Source organism: Otolemur garnettii, unplaced genomic scaffold (assembly GCF_000181295.1).
Source record: "Otolemur garnettii isolate 467f Iridium unplaced genomic scaffold, OtoGar3 scaffold00172, whole genome shotgun sequence".
Lineage (NCBI taxonomy): Eukaryota > Metazoa > Chordata > Mammalia > Primates > Galagidae > Otolemur > Otolemur garnettii.
The window spans coordinates 2755436-2778504 of record NW_003852567.1 but is presented as its reverse complement, the minus strand read 5'-3'; the positions used below and the strand labels follow the sequence as shown (position 1 = coordinate 2778504).

Here is a 23069-nt window from a genome sequence, read left to right as displayed (position 1 = left end):
AGGGCTCAGTGGGGTGTCTGGGTGGGCTGGGCCAGGTCCCTAAAGGGTATGTTATAGTTCCTAAGAAGGTAGTTTCACCCTTGTTTTTCTAGGAAAACCAAACAGGACATCCAGATCATGAAGGATGGCAAATTGCTGACTCCACAGGAGTACTGCAAACCATCAAAGTTTAGGCTGGAAAACAGTGGTGGGCATGGAGAGGATATGACTTGCAATAAAAGATCCAGGGCTGAGCATGGTGGCTTACACCTATAATCCCCATACTTTGGGAGGCTAACGTGGGAGGACTGGTAAGGCCAGGAGTTTGAGACTGGCCTAGGCAACATGGTGAGACACCTCCTTTCTATTAAAATGACATGACATGGCTCAGCACCTGTAGCACAGTGGTTACGGTGCCAGCCACATACACCAAGGGTGGATTTGAGCCTGGCCAGGCCAGCTAAACAACAATGACAATTGCAACAAAAAACAGCCAGGCATTGTGGTGGGTGCCTATAGTTCCAGCTACTTGGGAGGCTAAGGCAAGAGAATCTCTTAAGCCCAAGAGTTTGAGGTTGCTGTGAGCTGTGACGTCACAGCACCCTACTGAGGGCAGCATAGTGAGACTCTGTCTCAAAAAAAAAAAAAACAATTAAAAAAATAAAATGACATGACATGAAATGAAATAAAAAATAAAATAAATAAAATAGAGGGGCAGTGCCTGTGGCTCAATGAGTAGGACGCCAGCCCCATATGCCAAGGGTGGCAGGTTCAAACCCAGCCCCAGCCAAACTGCAAACAAAAAATAGCTAGGCGTTGTGGCAGGCACCAGCAGTCCCAGCTACTCGGGAGACTGAGGCAAGAGAATCACCTAAGCCCAAGAGCTGGAGGTTGCTGTGAGCTGTGATTTCATAGCACTCTACAGAGGGCAAAAGAGTGAGACTCTGTAAATAAATAAAATATAAATAAAAGACCCAGCCCAATCCAATAAAGTAGGCCAGTGTTTCTGGCTACTTTAAGGAGTTGGTTGTTGGGGATAGCACAAGTCGGGGGCAGATCTTACACTGTCCTCCTTACTATCCTCCCCTGAACCTGAGGTCCAGCTCCTCTCCATCCCTCTGGTGCTCCTCAACCCCATCACATGTCTCCTCAGATGGCCCAGTTATCTTCTGCCTGTTTGAAAGCCCAGCGCCTAACCCCAGGATGTTGTCCAGTGCTCTTGTCTGCCCCAGCCTACACTGTCACTCAGGCCAAGAACTCAAGTGAGAGAGGGGCAACTCACACCCTGCATAGCTTTCTCCTGAGCTGTGCCAGCACTCTGAGACATGCACACACAAGCACACAAGTGACACTGCCACAGCTGATATTCAGACAGTGCACATAGTACTAGTGAACTGCTAGTTGTAATACTAAACTAGTTTTTCAACAGTTGAAAACAGGAGCTGTCCTAAGCCCTTTGAATGCTCCCCACACATACCCTGGCTACCCAGATCATCCCCTGGAAACCCAAGTTTCCCAGTATGTAGCGTCTAGGGTTAATTCCTGGTACAGCAGGATGACTTCCAGACCCTGCTCTGCTCTTTTGGTCAACACCCATTCTGATTGGTATTAAATATTTTAACATTAGACAAAGCCCCAGGAACACACTGCATGCATGCACTTGCACAATGGCCCACAGGGACACACAGCGTTCAGAAATCCCACCAGAGAATCCATCATGAGGTATATGTCAAATATCTTCTTTTGCCCAAAGCCTATAGGAGGAGCCTCTTGATAATGGTGGCAGGAAAAAGGCATATTGAGAGAGGCTAGCCTAGTAGAAGCAGTTTTACAGACTCAGATTCCTGCTCTAGGGTGGGCAGAAAGGGCAGGAAATGTGTGTGGAAAACAAATCTGAAAGAAAAGTGAGGGGGGCGGCGCCTGTGGCTCAAAGGAGTAGGGCGCTGGCCCCATATGCCAGAGGTGGTGGGTTCAAACCCAGCCCTGGCCAAAAACTGCAAAAAAAAAAAAAAAAAAAGAAAAGCAAGGGCAAGGAAGGCATGAACCTTCCTTCTTTGGACCATGGATATGGGAACACAGGTAGGAACTGTTGCTGATAGAGTCACAGTTGGCAGGGACTGGGAGGTCATCTGTAGGGTCTTCTACTGTTACTGATCAGCTTGTTTCCTATGTATGAATGATGTAGGATGAAGTTTGGATGTAAGAGACAGAAAACCCAAAATGACAGTAGCAAAAACGACACAGACCTCCACAGTATGACAGTACTATGCTCCTTCCATATTGTTACTCTGCCATCCTCATCAGTTTCCACCTCAAGGTCTGAGACATTCCAGGCCACAGAGAAGAAGAAAGGGCATACCATCTGCCTCTGAAGACATTTCTCACAACATGTACATACTTTGTTTATATCCCACTGGCAAAAATGTCTCTTGGCCATACTGGAATAAGGAGATTGAGAAATAATTATTATTTGGTTGGCCACATTGTAAGCTTAAAATTAGGAGTTCACTTTTTGTAGGAGGAAGAGAAAGCGGATACTGCCCTAAATAGAAAGCGGTACAGCCCAGCCAAGCATTTCCTCAGTGATCCTTCCTTCCACTCATAATCTCAGGAATCATAAAGATTAAGCCTAAATAGGCCCCATTTTAGAAGAAATACCTAATTCTCCACTTACAGATTTAGAATCTGTGGCCCCATCTCAGAGAACCATGTCAAAACTAAGCATTGGCCCCAAAAGGCCTTATCTATAGCATGTGACCCTTCTGCCTGGTCATTGCTAATTGACCCATTTTCAAATTGGAAGAAAGAAAACAGAGGCAGTTCCCCTCTGGTAGTGAAGCTGTAGGATATGCGACATGGGAGCTGCTGGCAGCCAAGCTTCCTACTTTGTGGAAGCAGCAGAAGTCAGGATGATGTGGACAAGCAAAAAGAAGAGGTAGGGAGAATGATTCTGGGCAGTGTTTCTAAAGCCCAGCTGCCCTTGGCCATCTCAGAGTTAGATGGGATAATGTGATATCCTGCCCATAATTTTTTTATTTTGCCCGATCTCTTTGGAATTGGGTTTCTAGTACTTTCGTTTTTTCTTTTTTTGGTTGCAGCCATCATTGTTGTTTTGGCGGGCCCCAGGCTGGATTCAAACCTACCAGCTCAGGTGTATGTGGCTGGTGCCTTAGCTGCTTGAGCCACAGGTCCGAGCCTCTAGTACTTTCAACTACAAGAGGCCTGACTACTATATGAAGAAGGGCACCTCTTTTGAGAAGAGGTTATCTTTCAGTTGTGCCTTCAAGGGTAAGGAGAAATCACTGACTAATTAATATGTGGGAGAATTCTTCCAGGTCTGAGGCTGGGATCACACATCCCCATCTGCTCCCCTCATGACATGACTTATCATGTCAGAGGAAAGCAGGTAGCTGACAAGAGTATTCTTTCCCCATTCACTGGCAGAGATACTCCTGTATCTCCTCACAGATGAGCAGATCTGTGAGGGTGGGCCCCGTGTTGCCACCCTGAACATTTGCCCAGTAGTCCACGCCTTAGGGCTTCTTTTCTCAACCCTTAAAAAAAACAGTGGCTGGGCCAGGCGCAGTGGCTCACACCTGTAATCCCAGCACTCCGGGAGGCCAAGATTGCTTGAGCTCAGGAGTTTGAGATCGGACTGAGCAAGAGTGAGACCCCATCTCTAAAATTAGCCAGGCATTATGGTGGGCACCTGTACTCCGGCTACTTGGGAGGATGAGGTAAGAGAATCACTGGAGCTGAAAGAATTTGAGGTTGCTGTGAGCTATGACACCATAGTACGCTACTGAGGGTGACAAAGTGAGACCTGTCTCAAAAAAAAAAAAGAAAAAAAAAAGAAAAGAAAGACAGTGGCTGTTAACACTATAAATTCCAGTGCTGAGTGGTGAAGTGCAGCTATGGGAATTTCACTACTGATGCATGCATTCAACAGTCATTCATTCTCCAAATATTTATTGAGGTCCCACTATATATAAAACAACATGCTTGAAACAGTGTTGTGAACAAGCCAAAGAAGGTCCTAAACCCAAGGAGCTTACAGTCTTGTGTTAAAGGCAAATGCTAATCAAATCATCCCAGGAATAAACCATCACAGGCCATGATAAATGCGATGAAAGAAAAGTTATGGAAAGCTATAAGAAGATACCACACGAAGGCTGATATGGTCTGAGACAGTAGGTAAATTTTCTTCATGAAAGAGACATTTGAGTTAAATTCTGAAAGATGAATAGAGCAACCTATGAAAGTGGTGGGGGTGAAAGGATGGTGAAGAGCTGTCCAAGCAGAGGTAGCAGCACGTGCAAAGACAGGAGAGAGCACCGTGCATGAGAGGAAACCATGTATCTGAGACCTGAAAGAGAGTGGCTGACAGCAGAGAGCAAATAGGAGAAAGGGTCAGACTGAGACAGGAGAAAGCACAGGGTAAGGTTCTGGCCTTTACTTTAAGAGAATGGGGAGCAACTGGGGGTTGAGACTGCCAGGATTATGATTTGCACTTCATGATCACTGAGCTGCTCTGTGGAGAATGAACTGGAGAGGGCCAAGGAGGAAGTGGAAACACTAACATGGAAGATAAGTAGAGGGAGAGGAAAGAAGAGAGAATAAGAGCATGAATGTGTGCAACCCCATGTTGGTTGTGCAGCAGTACAGTGAAGATTAAAAGCACTGGATCTGAAATCAAATCGCCCAGGTGCATGTTCTGGCTTTGACATTTGTTTTATGACCTTGGGCAACTTATCTAAGTTCTCTCAGATTCCTTATCTCTAAATGAAGATAATACCTGTCAATCTACCTCTTGGGTTATATGAGAATTAAATGACAGATACATAGATAGATAGATAACTATATATAGAAATTACAAGAGTGTTCAGCACACAATAACTTTTCATTAAGTATTGGGACCCAAGGCCACATAGCTACTATATAAAAATAGATCAACACTGAACCACTCTGATTAAAGTTGAGGATGGTATGGGCTGGGCTCCTGAGCCTTGTCCACATGTCTGACTCTACCATTGCTTTGTCTAAAGCCTTGCCCATCCAGTTCTAAGTTCCTGGCACTTCAGCGACTCCTGCTCTGCCAAATGAGTGGCCTGTTAGGAATATGTCGTCTGAGCACTGTGCTAAAGAATGAGGTGATAGCAGCTGACAGGATTAAGGAAAATTACAGCACGCACAGCCACTCTCAACTTTATATAAATTATCGCTAAAGTCACAAAAGGCTTTTCCTCATCAATTGAAAAAACAAAACTTCTGCTTGATGATGGGCACATAACAAGGTATAGGCCACAAAATGGACAGGAACAGCCTTGAAGGAAATATAGATCTCAGAAGGATATGATTAACAGAAATGCCTTTGAAGGAGGTGCATGTCACTCCAGAGACATTTATGGCTGGCTTTACCACCTGCCTGTGTCATTCATGCTGGCTCCCATCTTTGCCCTTGCTAAGCCATGGTTCTGGCCTGGTTTCAAGAACACACTCAAGACTGGATTCTAACCTTCCAAAGATTTGCTTGGGAATGAGGAACCATTCTCAGGCATCAACCACAAATCCCATCCCAGGAATGGGCCCCACATATCTCAGGCTTTTGACTAGGTAGGGTCACTGGGAGGTGAGGACAAAGTCTATAAACAACCTAGCCAGATGTTCTGGAATTAGGTCACAATAAGGGATATTTAGACTATTTGTGTGCCAAACACTTGTTCCAAGCCATTCCCAACATTTCTGAATAGATGCAAACTCCTGGTGATACTTACTGGTTTCACATCTATGGAACTACAGGATCCTAAAGGTGAAAAAAAAAAAAGCCCTCACCTATCTGAAGACCATGCTGGACTATAAACCCAGAACTGGCTCTGGACAAACTGAGAACTCTTACCAACCCACATAAAGCTCCCCAAGGTCAAGCAGTGGAGGTCCTGTTCAGAAAAGATAGGCTGCCAGACAGCACAGCCACACATAGAACAAGAAAACAGACAGAAGCTCTACTTGAGATCAAAAAGACAATACTTTTTCATTGAGATCCGGCATAGGAGTAGGAAAATTAGCAATTGGCCAGTTGCCCTTGGCAGCCCTGGAAAAATCAGGAAACTTCTGTTTCATAGAGTGCAGAGCTGATGGAGCTGTTCTTCAGGGCAGTGTAACCTTTCTTTTCTGCACCTCACTTAGCCAAGGCCAAGTTTGTAGACTGCAGCTGCTCGGTCTCCTGGCAGATGTTCTGTTCCACTGTGTCACATTCAGCTAGGAATGCCTAAAAGATAGACATGGGACAGTGAGGGCCCATCCAGCACTAGCCAACTACTGCCCACACAAGACTCTTTGCTGAGCCATTTGGGGAAACTTGCAGGTGACTCAAAACAGTCTGTGTATAGATAAAGAAGGGTACCTGGCCTGGGCTTCAAGGCAAGGGGAGGAAAAGAGAGGGAAGCATAGGACCAGGGTTTCTGACCATACTTTAGGCAAACAACCTCCCAAAAGGTGGTAAGGGCAGGAAGGAAGCCTTGTCTCAAGGTTACAATGTTACAGCACTGCAACAGCACAATTGCAGGGAGCACTGTATACATGAACGTTGCCTTCTGGAATTGTGTAATGTATCAGCCCCATGTACTCTCCACTGAGTTTCCTCCCTAAATAGTTTAAATCCAAATATAACTACAAGGAGATGAAGGGAACTCTTCTTTGATGCTCTGAGTTCATGGCAATAAACAAACAGGGGCTGGGCACGCCTGTAATCCTAGTACTTCGGGACGCAGAGGCAGGTGGACTGCCCTGAGCTCACAAGTTCAAGACCAGCCTGAGCAAGAGCGAGACCTTGTCTCTAAAAATAGCTGGGCACTGTGGTGGGCACCTGTAGTCCCACCTACTTGGGAGGCTGAGGCAAGAGAATTGTTTGAGCCTGAGAGTTGGAGGTTGGTGTGAACTAAGACGCCACGGCACTCTACAGAGAGTGACAAAACAAACAAACAAATGAACAGGAATAAAAAAAAAAGCCCAACTACATACAGTACTTCTATCCCCACTTTGTACAGATAAACACATACACCACCACATTAACACATTATACTTTGTCATGTGTTATTATACAACTCACCTGAATCTTTTTCACTAAACCCTTCCTTTTCAGTCTACTCTCTTTGAAATTTTCTGGCAGGATCTATGGAAGAATAAGTTGACACATAAACTTATAATTTTCAGTGAAAATGACTTGAGGATACATCAAAAATACCCACAGTACATCAAGCAAGTCACAGGTCTGATATAAGAAAAACATACATTTTTAGGAATCCTTTCCTGAGGTCTGCATCTCCCATGGCACTTTCCACAGCTCTTATCCCTATAAAAGTACCTTTGTTCCCATGTCTGGGCAATAGATACTGATCCGTAACACGGATTTTGTTCTTTCACTGTTTCCTACGTATGGACACGATGCTTTGGCCAAATCATGTGCTCCTGGCACCAGGAAAAATATCTTTTGTTTCTCCTTTTTATTTATTATTTATTATTTTTTTGTAGAGACATAGTCTCACTTTATCGTCTTTAGTAGACTGCCATGGCGTCACACAACTCATAGCAACCTCCAGCTTCTGGGTTTAGGTGATTCTCTTGCTTCAGCCTCCCAAGCCTTCTTCTTCTTCTTTACAAACCCTGCCCTCCTCAATAGAATCACCATTAGGAAAGAGCAGTTCACTCTCAAGAATGAAGCATCAGGCTAGAGATATTACCATCTCTATACATTACCATCTCTATGATATTACCATCTCAATAGCTCAATAGAGATATTGCCATCTCTGTAAAAGAGAACTGATGTGGATGATTTTCTTTTCTTTTTTTTTTTTTTTGAGACAGAGCCTCAAGCTGTACCCCTAGGTAGTGCCGTGGCATAGCTCACAGCAACCTCCAACTCTTGGGCTCAAGCGAGTCTCCTGCCTCTGCCTCCCAAGTTGCTGGGACCACAGGTGCCCGCCACAACACCTGGCTATTTTTTGTTTTTTTGGTTGCAGCCATCATTGTTGTTTAGGGGGCCCAGGCTGGATTTGAACCCGCCACCTTAGGTGTATGTGGCTGGCGCCTTAGCTACTTGAGCCACAGGCACCGAGCCGATGATTTTCAATAGTACCATAAGATCTGGCCAGGTCTGGCTGCATTCTGCATAGTTAATAAGCTTAGTAGGATTATCAGTCACATGAATATCAAGGAAAGTGAAATCCTATGTTTCTTTGACCATGAGATCATAGACTACTTAGGTTCCAGCTTCATGATGATTACATGTTATTTAGCATACATAAATACAGATTTGCCATCTGCTGGTTCCTGCCAGTCCTGTGCTGGTAGCCTGTGAGTGCCTCGAAATCATGAACCATCTTTGTCAATTTGTGTATTCATCTAGGACCTAGCACAGAGTCTAGCACATGGTAGATGCCTAGAATTCTCAAGTGATGGGTTTGCTCAGGCAATAGGAGTGTATTACTGAAAGAGTGAAATTGACTGAAATACAGTCAAAGAAAACCAGTTCTTCTCAGCTAAATATTTACTTACTAGTGTGTCGATCTCCTCCAAGATCTTCATAAACTGTTCGATAGTGCCTTTTACTTTCCTATCAAGTTTGCAGAGAGCTTCAGCTTGCAAATCCTTGGCCAAAAAACCCTGTGAAAGAATAATGTATTATTGCAAGGGTCCCATCCCTTGAGGCTAATGGAAATACTCTATGCCACAGTACTGGTAAAATAACCACACCCTGAGTCCACCATAGACCTGAAAGGCCAGACCACATTTCAGACTCACAACTTCAACTCTTAGAAAACACAGAAAGGCTGACCTTAGACCAGTCCAAGCACCTGACCAGGCTGCAGGTTGCGCTATCTCACATGGCCTACTAGGGCTGAAAATGTTTCCTGAGGCTTGGATCCAGGGAAACCCCTTGTCACAAGTATACATCTGCACACAAGAGGCAGACATTAAGAGCACAGGCTCTAGAGTCATATAGGCCTAAGCCTGAATCCTGATTGCCACTTACTAGCTTGTCATCTGGAGTAAGTTACTGAGCCTATCTATGACTCAGTGTCCTTATTTTTAAAATAAAGATTATTAAGTGCCTGTAGTCCCAGTTACTTGGGAGGCTGAGGCAAAAGGATTGCTTAAGTTTAAGAGTTTGAAGTTGCTGTGAGCTATGACACCACAGCACTCTACCCAGGGTGACAGAGTCTCAACTCTGCCTCAAAAATAAATAAATAAATAGGACAGTGCCTGAAACTCAGTGAGTAGGGCACCAGCCACATATACTGAGGCTGGTGGGTTTGAGTTTGGCCTGGACCTGCTAAACAACAATGACAACTGCAGCCAAAAAATGGCCAGGCATTGTGGCAGGTGCCTGTAGTCCCAGCTACTTTAGAGGCAAGAGGCAAGAGAATAGCTTAAGCCCAAGAGTTGGAGGTTGCTGTGAGCTGTGATGCCACAGCACTCTATGGAGAGCAACATAGTAAGGCTCTGCCTCAAAAATAAATAAATAAATAAAATTAAGATTATGAAACCTACACCCCATAAAGTTACTGTGAAGATAAAAAGGCATTTATGTAGATGCTTAACATAATTTGTGACATAGACCAGTGCTAACAAATGGTTATTAGCCTTTATTTTTATTAAGTTGTCTTATGGTTTACTTATATTGCTTAGTCTGATGACCAATTAGCTGGTGACATGAGTTGGACAACAGGGATCTTTGAGGATGTTTATGAAATGTGGATCTACTATGTATCAACAAGATATTCTTTGCCTTGCCAAACACACAATACCAGTTATCAAAGCCAAGTTACAGAAACAGATGCAACATGTAGCAAGAGCTTTAAACATCACCCAGAAATCCCAACCCAAAGAGTTTATTCTAACCAAAAATATCAGAAATTATTCAAAAAGATTTATGTCCCAGGATATTCAAAGTAGCATAACATGACATATAATGGTACAAATAATATTAAATGATGAACAATAGAGACTTGATTAGGTAAACTGTGATATATTCATATATGATAAAATATTATGAAAGCTTTGAAAAGTATGATCTTCTTTTCCTGGAAACAAGAGTCTCTCTATTACCCAGGCTAAAGTGCTGTGGTGTCAGCCTAGCTTACAGCAACCTCAAACTCAAGCAATCCTCCTGACTAAACCTCTAGCATAGCTGGGACTACAGATGACTGCTATAAAACTCAACTAATTTTTATTTTATTATTATTATTATTTAGAGACAGAGTCTCACTCTGTCCCCCTTGGTAGAGTGCCGTGGCGTCACAGCTCATGACAACCTCCAGCTCTTGGGCTTAGGCGATTCTCTTGCCTCAGCCTCCTGAGTAGCTGGGACTACAGGCACCCGCCACAATGCCTGGCTATTTCTTGTTGCAGTTTGGCGGGGGCCGGGTTCAAACCCACCACCCTCGGTATATGTGGCTGGTGCCCTACTCACTGAGCCACAGGTGCCACCTAACTCAACTAATTTTTCTATTATTTTTTAGTAAAGACAGGGTCTTGCTCTTGCTCAGGCTGGTCCTGAATACCTAAGCTCAAGGGATCCTCCTGCCTCAGCCTCCCAGAGTGTTAGAATTACAGGTGTGAGCCACTGCACCCAGCCATGATCATTTTTAATGGCATAGAAAAATGTTCCAATTTTTTAATCTAATAAAAGAACAACTTACAAACTGTGCTAACATTGCGTCAAATTTTTTTTTAAGATTAAAAATATATTTCAGGCTATCGTAGTGGTTATCTTTGAGTCAGGGCCTTATAGGTAATTTTTATTTTCCATTTTAGTGCCTATGTATTTACAATGTTTGTACAATCAACATGTATTAATTTTGTAATTAAAACACAAATACGTACCATTAATATTATAAAATGTAAGAGGAAAAGAAAAAAGTGATCTTAGGCTATTCTTAATCCTTACTGGGCGTCTATACCCTATCTCTAATATAAGGAATTTATTTATTTATTTGAGATAGAGTCTCACTTTGTCACCCTTGGTAGAGTGTTGTGGCATCATAGCTCACAGCAACCTCAAACTCTAGTGCTCCAGTGATCTTCTTGCCTCACTCTCCTGAGTAGCTGGGATTAAAGGCACCCGCCACAATTCCCAGCTATTTTTAGAGACAGGGGTCTCACTCTGGTCTTGAACTAATTTTCAAGTCTTGAACTAATTCAGAGCTCAAGCACTCCACCAGCCTTGGCCTCCCAAGAATGCCAGGATTATTGAGCCCTGGCGCCTGGCCTTACCATAGGCAGTTTAATATTAGGTTGGTGCAAAAGTAATCGTAGGGTTGGACAATAAATTTTAAGTCATTATAAGTAGGCTCAAACACATTTTTATTAACAAAAATAGGAACTATTACAATCAATACATTGTTGCCAATGAGAAATAAATTTGTTTCTTCCTGTAGCATAAAAAAAATCCATGATTTGGGTGGCACTCGTGGCCCAAAGGAGTAGGGCACCAGCCCCATATGCTAGAGGTGGCGGGTTAAAACCCAGCCCCAGCCAAAAACTGCAAAAAAAAAAAAAATCCTTGCTTCAGGATTCAACTCTTGGAAAGCATCTTCTGCATCCTGTTGGTTGTGGAAGCTTTTTCCCTGCAAAAAGTTCTCAGAGATGCTTGAAGTGGTAGTCAGTTGGCAACAGGTTAGGTGAATATGGCGGATGAGGCAAAACAACTCATTCAATTTTTGAAGCACTGGTTGTGCAACATGTCATCAGACGATGTCAGGCAGAAGAATTAGACCCTTTCTGTTGACCAATGCCAGTTTTCAGTGCATCTCATTAATTTGCAGAACACACTTCTTAGACATAATGGTTTTACCAGATTCAGAAAGCCAAAGTGGATCAGACCTGCAGCAGACCACTAAACAGTGACCATGACCTTTTCTTTGGTACAAGTTTTGCCTTGGGAAGTGCTCTGGAGGTTCCTGTCAGTCCAGCTACTGAGCTAGTTCTTGCTGGTTGTCATATTAAATCCACTTTTTGTCGCATGGCACAATCTGATCAAGAAATGGTTTGTCGTTGTTGCATAGAATAAGAGAAAAGACAACACTTGAAAATGGGTCAGCTGATTCTCGGTCAGCTCATGAGGCACCCACTTACTGAGCTTTTTCAGTTTTCCAATTTGGTTCAAATGCCTAACAGTTGAAGAATGGTTGACATTGAGTTCTTTGGCAACTTCTCATATAGTTGTCAAAAGATCAGCCTTAGGCTTAGTGCCTGTTGCTCAGTGAGTAGGGTACCAACCACATACACCAAAGCTGGTGGGTTCTAGCCCGGCTGGGCCTGCTAAACAACAATGACATCTGCAACCAAAAAATAGCTGGGTGTTGTGGCAGGTGTCTATAGTCCCAGCTACTAGGGAGCCTGAGGCAAGAGAATCGCTTAAGCCCACAAGTTTGAGGTTGCCATGAGCTGTGACGCCACAGCACTCCACCCAGGATGACATAGTAAGACTGTCTCAAAACAAACAAACAAAGAAAAAATGGAGGCTGAGGCAGTGGGATGCCCACAGCCTGAGTCTGAAGTTGCAGTGAGCTATGACACCATTGTACTCTGCTCAGAGATTAGGGTGGGACTCTGTCTCAACAACAACAACAACAAAATCAGCCTCAGTGATTGCTTTCAAGTGGCTGTTGCCAACTTCCAATGGTTGGCCACTGTGATCCTCATCTTCAAGGCTCCCATCTCCTTTGCAAAACTCTTGAAACCCCCACTGCACTGTACGTTCATTAGCAATTTCTAGGCCAAATGCTTGTTGATGTTGCAAGTTGTCTCTGCTGCTTTATGACCCATTTTGAACTTGAATAAGAAAATCACTCGAATGTGCTTTTTGTCTAACATCATTTCCATAGTCCAAAATAAATATAAAATAAAGAACAAGAATTAAGTCAGTAGCAAAACAAATAATGTGAGAAGGGTGCATTAAAATGAAGTAGAACATAATCACATTTATTTAAGAATGTATTCCAGCACCAAATCGCAAATTTCAACAACACAAAAACTGCAATTACTTTTGCATCAACCTGATAGAATGACCACCCATATACAGCACCCCAACATCATGTTAAACTTGGACCTTCTATGAAGCAACAAAATATTCTTTGTCTTGCCAAACATACTACAATAGCCTGGACTAGGGGACACTACCTGTTGTATTTCAGACAATAAGTGATCCTAGCATGGAAGGTGCTCCCATGTGAGCACAAATAGATACTGGCTGGGATCTGACAGTAACAACCCTAATAACAGTTAAAAAGCACTCAGCATCTATCAGCCTCAACCTACATTATTTAATCCTCACAACAACCCTAGTACCATTTTTTCCTTTTAACAGTATGAGAAACTTGAAAGATAAACTTGCCCACAGTAAGAGAAAGGGTGGAGCCAAGATCTGAACCAGGGAGTCTGACTGCAAAGCCTGACCTTGTAAGGTAGAGAGTCAAAGTCCATGATGAGATTACCTGCTGGATTCCAGTAAGTGCTTTATTCAATTCTCCCACTTGGTCAGCTATCTTTTCCACAGACTTCTCCAAATCTTTCAATTTCTTTAGTTCAATTTCTTCCTCTGAACTGTTCTAAAATGGTTAAGAATAAAATAAAGTCAATAATCACCAAGAATAGTAGTCTTAGTCAGGAAAAAAAATCTGACCAAAATTGGGCTAAATCACTCACCAACAAAGAATGGTCTTAACTCTGCTGCATTTTGGAAAGCAAGTCAAAGGGTTATACATTAAGGTTTTCTATTTACAGAGGAGAGAGAAGGTATTAGGTAAACATTCTGGTGAGGACCCTGACAGCACAGATTGAGAGAATGGAGCCAATTCAGGTGCTAGATTTAGCCTCAGGCCTAGACTGATCAATAGCCAGGCTGAAGCCTAAAGACTAAATATAGTGAATACATGTGAGGAATCCAGAATGGCAAGACAGGAAGAATTCTATTCCTTTAAATGGAATATTCCTAAATGTCAGTCTCCAGCTGAGCTCTCCTATTTAATATGATAATAATGAGGACAATGATAAATACTTTTAATAACACTCCCAATAGGTCAGGCACTATCCTAAACACATTACCTGTCTTTTCTTTTAAGTCTTTTCACAATCCTCTGAGGAAGGTACTGTTTTACATACAGATGATGAAGCTGAGGCTTAATGTAGTAAAGTAACCTAAGACCACACAGCCCAAAAGAGGTGGAACAGATTTCAGTTCAGACTTGGTTCCATGCACTCCAGGTCAGTTCCTACTAGAGATCACAGTTTCTTCAACTCAACCCTTGGGATCTGTCTGTTGCCCATCACTATTCTCCCCAACACTTAAGCAAGAAATTTAGAATATTCTCCCTTCTCTCACCTAAACAATTAGTAGCCAGGTCCAATACGGGATGTTATATCATCCCATATTGTTCATTCCTCTTTGTGGCCAAATCCTTAGTCCCAGTCTCCTGGTGGTTCCAAGTCTGGATTCAACTTCTTTGCCTCCACTTTGCTAATACCTGCCCTCTTTACTCAGCCTCTTCACTGGACATATAGGAATTTCATATGTGCAACAATTCCACTGTGTCACAATGCAAGGCTGGCCACAGCCCTCTCTCATCACCCAAAGGACTGCTGTCACCCACTGACTCTTTTTCTCCCCCAATCAGTTCTTTAGTCTGAAACTGTCCTTCCAGTCACAGAGGGTTTTCCCCTTGTGGAAGATTCTAGTTAAAAAGGTGATTAAAGGAAGAGAGGCTCCTGAAACTGAACAGAGTATTGCTTTTAATGTATGCAGGTTTATTTCAACAAAAAGCCATTAATATCTTGCAAATTCCATCCTAAGTGGATAAAGCCTGATCCAAGCACCATTTTAATAACTAGACTGAGATTCTGCCACCAAGTCAAAAGCTACCTCGTTGAGGCAGCAATCATTCCTAATTCCTGGAGGGAAAGCCTAACCAACAAGTAGGTTAATTCCACGAAACAAAGACTATTTGGTTGGTTTTTTTTTTTTTTTTTTTTTTTTTGTAGAGACAGAGTCTCTCTTTATCACCCTTAGTAGAGTGCTATGGCGTCACAGCTCACAGCAACCTCCAACTCTTGGGCTTAGGCGATTTTCTTGCCTCAGCCTCCCGAATAGCTGGGACTACAGGCGCTTGCCACAACACTCAGCTATATATTCTTTTTTTTTCTTGAAGTTTTGGCCGGGGCCGGGCTTGAACCCGCACCCACCCCCCACCATATGGGGCCAGCACACTACTCCTTGAGCCACAGGTGCCGCCCTACAAAGACTATTTGTTGAGAGAAGTGTTTTACCAATGCAAATCTGGGTCTCAAATTTGGCCTTCTAAACAGAAACATGCATAAAAGGCTTTAGTCATTTGATTCTAAAAATTTCTGGTGAAAAAAGCAATTTACCTTTTTCCCAATTAACATAACCTGGCAACCATTTTGTATTCCAAGTGCTGACAATGGTGTCTCCATTTCCTTCAGAGATTTTCCTGAAAAGAAAGGCATGCCAAGATGAAACAATTGTGTAACAAAATTGTGTAAACAATCATGTAAAATCGACTTCAGCAAGGGCACAGGAAATAGACAACTGTATTCACTAATGAGTAACCCAGTCATTTCACCTCTATGTATTTATCCAAACAAATAACTGCACAATAACTATTATATAATAATATTCAGTGCAACCCTATTCATAATAATGGGAAACTACAAAAGAGCCAAGTATTGAGGAATATGGGACTGATTACACATCCATACAACAGAAGACTTTGTAGGCATTAAAGCTTATTTTTCAAGAAACTTCAATACCACAGTGAATGTTGATGACCCAGTGTTATGAGCTTTATCCAGGGGAACATTTTCTTTTTTCTGCTTCCTTCTATTTCAAAACATGAATTTCTACTGCCTTTATAATTCAGAAATAAAATGTTTTTTAAAAGATAAGAAGTTACACTGTAAAATATAAACAAAAATGCTTCCTATTACTAAATTCTTTATAAGGGCTAACACCTAGTCCAATAAATCTGCCCTCATCAGAAACCACAATAATGAGTTTCCAATGGCAGGGTAAAGACAGAAGATGAGGGTGGAGGAGAGGGTCCTGATAGAAATCAGCATCATCTGCTGGGCCTGCCACCTCCAGGGCCCAGGTAAGTTTGTTTAAAACCTTCCTTGGGCTCGGCGCCTGTGCCTCAAGCAGCTAAGGGGCCAGCCACGTACACCTGAGCTGGCGGGTTCCAATCCAGCCCGGCCTGCCAAACAACTATGACAGCTGCAACCAAAAAATAGGTGGGCATTGTGGCAGGCACCTGTGGTTCCAGCTACTTGGGAGGCAGAGGCAGGAAACTGGCTTGAGCCCAGGAGCTGGAGGTTGCTATGAGCTGTGATGCCACAGCACTCTATCCAGGGCAACAGCTTGAGGCTCTGTCTCACAAACAAATAAATAAATAAAACCTTCCTTGGGGTGCTTGCTTCGGCAGCACATATACTAAAATTGGAACAATACAGAGAAGATTAGCATGGCCCCTGTGCAAGGATGACAGGCAAATTCGTTCCATATTTTAAAAAAAAAGAAAATCTTCCTTGCGGCCAGGCATGGTGGCTCATCCCCATAATCCCAGCATTTTGGAAGGCTGAGGCGGGAAGTTTGCCTGAGGCCAGGACAAAACCAGCATGGGTCTCATAGTGAGGCCCTATCTCTCTCTAAAAAAAAGATAAAAAGCCCTTAAGTCTGTACAATGCCAAGCACTGGAAACACAGAAGTGTCTCTACTCTCATGGAGTTTGTTATTCTAACAGAAAAACCAAATGTTAAACAACTAAGAAATTATTATTTATTATTGTTATTTTTGCAATTTTTTGACCAGGGCTAGGTTTGAACCCGCCACCTCTGGCATATGGAGCCGGTGCCCTACCCCTTTGAGCCACAGGCACCACCCTAAGAAATTATTTAATAGCAATTTCAATAAAAGTAGTGAGGGTACCATGTGAATATATATAATGGGGAAACGATCTAACTAACCTAACCAAGGAAGACTGTCGATACACTTCACCAAAAATGGTGAGATTTCTGCCATCATCATGTGACTTCAAATCTCTCTAGATGTTTCAAAGTGTCCTGCACATAGCAGTTCCTCAATAAATATTTGTTGAAGACATAAATAATCAATTAAGTAAAAACTGTCCCAGTTTGAAAACTGAAAGTTACCATTAGGAAAAGCTAAGTAGTTTCATATTTTTCCTTTAGCCACAAGGGTTTAAAGCTGGAAGAGAAATACCTACCTTTAAATATAAGTTTCTGAAAACGCAGTGGAACCCCTATGGCCTCTTCAACAATCTGGGCCAGGTCTTGGACAATGGGTTCACTGCTGCCCTTCTGTGGGGTAACAAGAAGGTTGTGCTTCTCATTGCCTAGAGTGAAAGAAAAGCATTTGACAAAGATGAATCTTTCACATAAACCAATACAGGCTGACTCTTCATTACACTTATTGATATTTACCCACATAAGACCTGACTTACTATATGCCATCCACTCCAGAAAGCCTGCTCCCATCTGCTCTGTTTCCTCTGGTGACAGGCTCAAGGACTTGATTCCTCTGTTATAATAATTAACAATATTAATGATACCAGCTAACATTTTTAGTATTTGTCATGCCTAAGTGGTTGTACTAGACTCATTTCATGCAATATCTTATTTAATCCTCAGAACAAAACTATGAAGTAGATACTACCTGTTATTTCCTACTTCACATACAAGCAAATTGTTAAGTACAGTTAAGTCCTGCTTATAAAAGCCCTACTGGTAGAGTCAGAACTTGGCCTCAGATTTAGCTGATTCCAAAGCCCATACCTTTCATCACAAGTCATCTGTCTCCAGTAGCCTGAGTGCTCTGAACCCTGTATTGTACTGGTCTTGTCCTCTTTACCATAACAGGCTGAAACTGTTTTATTCCCAGTCCCTCTCACTGGGCACACTTATAGTACACCCATAGCTGGGGCTCAGTAAATAGACAAATAAATACAGTCAAACAGCAGAGAATATTCTTTTGAAGCAGAGATGCTAATTTTTTTCCAGGGACATGGAAAATAAGTAGGTAGCCTGTGTCCAGTGCATTACACCAAGCTTTGAGTTCCCCCAGTAGTCCCATGAGGTCAGTGGGGACCGGAGTTATCAACTCCACTTCACGGAGAAGATACCAAATGCCTAGAAACGAGATATTCATTCCAAGGTCACTCAAAACTGCAGGATCCAGAATGCTGGTCTGGATATCTTCTGGTCTCCCCTATTTGGTTCTGAGACAACCTTATAGTCTCAGATCGCCAGTGTACCAACATTGCTTAATTCTGTGTCAACTCCTACAACAGGCAGACCCAAAGGGTACCCAGAATGTAATGCTTGGACCCAGAGGCCATTCAAACAGCCGGCAGCAGGCGTTCGACACCCAGAAAACACCCTTCAAGCACCAGTTATCACGAAAGTCGTACACAACCTGGCTAAATATAAGCCTGACAAAAAGACCCAACTAGGCTCACGACGTGAAGCACGGACACGTTCGAACACCCAGGATCAAATAGCTAAAGACAAAATACACTGGCCACGTGGAAAGGCGTGCAGACACAAACCCCAGGCAGCTGGCCCCTCGGACGCAGTCAAGAACCCACACTTCGAACGCCAGGACAAACACAAGGACACACGCTTCCGGAGGACACGTGGGCAAACCCACAGACCCTGTCGGATCCTCGGTCCGGACACAAGAGCCCATCCGGCCGCCCAGAACTCACTGTGCGTGATGGTCAAGGTGAGCCCGGCTGCCGCCATTTCCTCCCTGGTCACCTCCTTGTTCCGGGGTAGCTCCTCGCCCAGGGCCACCTCCTCGCTCCCGGGCACCTCCTCGCTCAGGGACTCCTCCTCGGTCAGGGGCACCTCCTCGCTCCGAGACATCTCCTCGCTCGGGGGCACCTCCTGGCTCCGGGCCTCCTCTTTCTGGGCCTCCTCGCTCCGGGCCACCTCCTTGCTCCGGGCCACCTCCTTGCTCTGGGCCACCTCCTTGCTCGGGGCCACCTCCTCGCTCCGGACCAAGCGGGACCGTACTTTCTTCTTCACCCGCGGCCTGAGAGCGCCGGCGGCGGCGCCCCTGGTGGGTCGGTCATACCCGCTGGCTGCACTCCGGACTGATGTACGCTGAGAGGCAGGAGGGCCGCGCTCGGCTGGGGGCTCCGACTGGCGCGACTCCCGGCCTTGCCGAGGGGCGCGCCGCCGGGAGCCCAGCCGCTCGCTGTTGCCTCTCGGTCTCCGCGCGCCGCCGTGCTCCGCCAGGCCCGCGCTTGTTGACAGCCCAGCGATGGTAGCTGAGCTCCGCACCTCCCAACCCCGCCCCGCGTCTTCCTGGCCCCTCCCAGGCCTCCAGGCCACGCCCCTCAGATCCGGCCCCACTCTTGTCCCGCCCCATTCTGCCACTGCCGCCACCAGCCCCACCCACTAAACCGAGGCCCCGCCTGTCTCACCTGAAGCCCCGCCCACTCCCTCCAAGGGGGCCCCTCCCCTTGCAGTCTCCCTCCAGGTCTCTCCAATCCTCTTGAGCATTTTCCCCGGAAGGCTCTTCTGAAAACCGGAAAAAGGATCGGGAAACACTAGCAGGCACTTTGCGCTTGCGCTTAGGGGAGCCGGAAGTCGAGGCAGGAGTGATTCTACTTCCGTTTCTAGTTTTGCTCTGGTGTTTGGGTTTCTCCTCGGCCGCCCAAGATGAACCGATTCTTCGGGAAAGCGAAACCCAAGGCTCCGCCGCCCAGCCTGACTGACTGCATTGGCACGGTGGGCACTTGACCATGCATAACTAGGCTCAGGGCCTCCGAGACCCCCAGCCCCGCCTACCCCTGGCCCAGTTCTCTCACTATTCCACCTTATTGCCGGTCCTGGGCCCCTTCCCTCTCCACCTTACGTTCCTCCCTTCATCCCTGTTACCCAACTCATTACTGACGCCACAAACAAGGGACTCCCTAACCCCGTCACTACCTCACCCTGTCTGCACCAAACCTATTCTGATGCCCATCGCCCCATTCACTTTCTCCCGCTTTGATCCCCTCATCCCAACTAACCCTAGATCCATACACCCTTCCCACCTCGTCCAGCCTGACCCCATTCCCCTCTTCCATCCTTCCTCCCTTGCCCACTCTCAGCTTGATCTGTACCTCAGTTCTGGATCTCAGTAACGTGAAATTCAGAACCCTAGCCCCTCAGATTAAACCATCACCAAATCTAGGGAATGGCACTTAACATGCCTACTGGTTGAGCTCTCAGCCAGAGTTTTCAGAGAAACTCCAACTCAGCTCAGTGATTCTCTATTTTTCTGTCCCAGACACTTAAAGGGGTGTGGTGTATCAGTCTGGGGAGTTGGAGTATAGTTTATAAAATCCCTCCCCAGTATTTCTGACTGGGAATCTCCACTGTTTTTCATCCTTCTCTTTGTTTTTCTCTTTTCTTCTTCTATATTCCTCTCCTGCATCTTCTGGTATAAGAATATTGCAGTAATTATCACTGCATTTAATATTTTTCTCCAAGGTGGACAGCCGGGCAGAATCTATTGACAAGAAGATTTCTCGATTGGATGCTGAGCTAGTGAAGTATAAGGATCAGATCAAGAAGATGAGAGAGGGTCCTGCAAAGGTAAGGTAGACAGCAACTGTTGCAGAAGGTTCTGTGATGGCCTAATTTTGTTTTTTTAATATTGAACATTGATTTGGATTAAGTGATAGCCTTATTTGAGGACCTGGAGAAATAGATCCTTATAGTAGCCACTGATGAAGGATACAGAAGAGATGTTTATAGTTTGTTGTACCCTTCACAGGGAGGGTAGGGTTGAGGTTGCTGATGCATATAAAAGAGAGGCAGGGGTTTGGTCTGATGGAGAGAAAATGCTGACCATGCGTCTAGAAGCTTGTACATGAAAATTAGCATAGTCTACTGAGAAGGTGGCAACAATGTGTGTTTCTCCATCTTTTTTATAGGTTTTCAGCTCAGCCTTGGGGAAAGCAAGATTGGGTAGACTGCAAAGGGAGGGACCCATGGAGGGAGTGGGTAGGACTTCAGGCTGTGCTCAAGGATCAGTGAGCAGCCAGACTTGTCAGGTTAAGTCAGTATCATAGACTGGTTAAGGAGCAGCCTGCTGGAAGAAACTATTGAACTAGGCACTGGATAATGTTTGAATACTAACATTATCACTACCTGTTGAGATCTTAATAGAGTCACGTAACTTATTTTGTGCTTTTGTTAGGTGTGAACATACGTACTCTGTTTAAGTGCATGAACTGTGGGTATGGAACTATCTTGTTTCTTTCAGGTCCACAGCTTACTAATGATGTGAGACAAGGCATCACTGAACCTCAATTTTTTCCATCTGTATGGAGATAATATCTACTTTATAGTGTGAGAATTAAACAAGATCAAGTACATAGTAGCACTCAGTAAATATTAGTTATTAGTGTCTATGAAGTAATATCTGCCTTTCCTTCTTCACTAGAGGAAGCCTTCCCTTTCTATAGTGTTCCATAACTTTCTTAGCCATCTTAGTTCATGGTGTAGAATGAAGCCCAAACCGTGATAGTAATTATGAGAGTGACAAGAAAGAAATGAGTTACTGAGCAGCTGCTGTAGCTCAAAGGAGTAGGACGCTGACCCCATATGCCAGAGGTGGTGGGTTCAAGCCCAGCCCTGGCCAAAAACTGCAAAAAAAAAGGGTAAAGAACTCAGTTTCAAAGTGAGTTCTGAAGATCAGTTAACAGGATGACTGCATGAAGAGACAGGAGACAGAGGTTGATATAAAGGTTTTTAGCCTAGAAAGGTGAGAGATTGGTAGGGCCATTGTTAGTTATTTCCAAAGTAAGATAAGGTTGAAGAATTTGGGTATGTTGAGTTTGGGTTGATAGGCTGTCCATCTCCTGAAGGTAGCTAGATATACAAAATCAGCACTGTTGGTACTAGAGATGGAGATAATATGACTGGGAAAGGGAAAATAGTTTAGAATATGGGAAAGAAAGATAAAAGAAGATAAGAGCTATGGCTTAAAGACTGGACCATAGAGATATCTGTGCTTAGGAGGGAAAGAACGGAATCCAGGAACCACTACGTTCACTACTTTGAAGAAGAGAGTAAATAGTAGTTATGTGTGTTTCAGGATATGAAAGATTTACTGCATGTATGTTTTCTTTCTTTTTATTGAATCTGTTTTTCTCCCTAGAATATGGTCAAGCAGAAAGCCTTGCGGGTTTTAAAGCAAAAACGGATGTAAGTTTTACACATAAGCTCTTTCCCTCTAACACGTTTAACCAAAAGGCAAATGGTCTTTTAGTCCTTCGGGTTTTTATACCATTTCTTAAGCATTCTTGATTTAATTACAAGTTTTTGTTGACATGTAATTATATATAGTTAGGTAGGTTTTCTCCCCTACATGTTCAGCAACATCTATTATCTAAATAGAACTTTCTATATCTGTGTGTCCAGAACAGTAACCAGTAGCCATATGTGGCTGTTGAGCACTTGAAATGTGGCTGGTGTGACTAAGGAATTGTAAGTTTAAATTTCATTTAATTTTAATAATTTAAGTAGCTCTATGTGGCTAATGGCTGTTCTTATGGACTGGCTAGATCTGTAGGGTTTGGTTCCTCCATAATTTATTTAGTTAGAGTATTCCTTTTTTGTTTTTGTTTGCTTGTAAAGGTTAGGAATCCTGAATATTTTACTCTCACTGAAATAGATTTAAGGGTCCATTATTGTTCTTAGGTGATTATGTCCCAATTTTGAGCAGAAGCCAAGTATTATTTTTAGTGCTTACCTGTGTGGACTGTTCAGCTCATGGGATCATCTACAAAATTATAGAGGTCAGACAAGATCAGCAAATAAAGAACAAGATTGTTGATATCTCTCTACTGCTTCCTTTTATTTTTTTTCAAAGAGGCAAAGTCTCACTCTGTCACGTAGGGTGGAGTGCAGTAGTATTGTCACCTCCCTGTAACACTCCTGGACTCAGTTCTCCCACTTCAGTTTTCTGAGTAACTAGGACTATAGGTGTGTGCCAC

The 23069-nt window shown here is 43.8% G+C and overlaps 2 protein-coding genes and 1 pseudogene across 2 annotated transcripts in view; 2 read left to right on the top strand and 1 right to left on the bottom strand.

The window, feature by feature from the left end:
* Positions 1–3931: 3931 nt before the first annotated feature.
* Positions 3932–19581, bottom strand: BAG1 (BCL2 associated athanogene 1). Its single transcript, XM_012811654.2, has 8 exons — positions 19503–19581; positions 18780–19454; positions 17280–17408; positions 15406–15488; positions 13476–13589; positions 8533–8640; positions 7088–7150; positions 3932–6247 (listed from the first exon to the last, which is right to left on the bottom strand). Exons 1-8 carry the CDS (start codon positions 19579–19581, stop codon positions 6158–6160), a joined length of 1341 nt encoding a protein of 446 aa, XP_012667108.1. The 3' UTR covers positions 3932–6157.
* Positions 16463–16562, top strand: LOC111728609 (annotated as a pseudogene).
* CHMP5 (charged multivesicular body protein 5) overlaps positions 19543–23069 on the top strand; it is a 14906-nt gene continuing 11379 nt past the window's right edge. Inside the window, exons 1-3 of the mRNA XM_003800284.3 lie at positions 19543–19809; positions 20557–20661; positions 22232–22278. Of these exons, the coding sequence (XP_003800332.1) occupies positions 19741–19809; positions 20557–20661; positions 22232–22278 (221 nt within the window). The 5' untranslated portion in view covers positions 19543–19740. The remainder of the gene's footprint in view (positions 19810–20556; positions 20662–22231; positions 22279–23069) is intronic.

Bases quoted from the DNA above. Each gene is read 5' to 3' on its own strand.
- BAG1 (XM_012811654.2), bottom strand. From the start codon at position 19,581: ATGCTCAAGAGGATTGGAGAGACCTGGAGGGAGACTGCAAGGGGAGGG. The intron at 8,641-13,475 runs GTAATCTCATCA...ATTCTTTCACAG, and splicing joins CACTTACTGGAATCCAGCAG to GGTTTTTTGGCCAAGGATTT. The intron at 7,151-8,532 runs GTAAGTAAATAT...ATTCTTCCATAG, and splicing joins TGGAGGAGATCGACACACTA to ATCCTGCCAGAAAATTTCAA.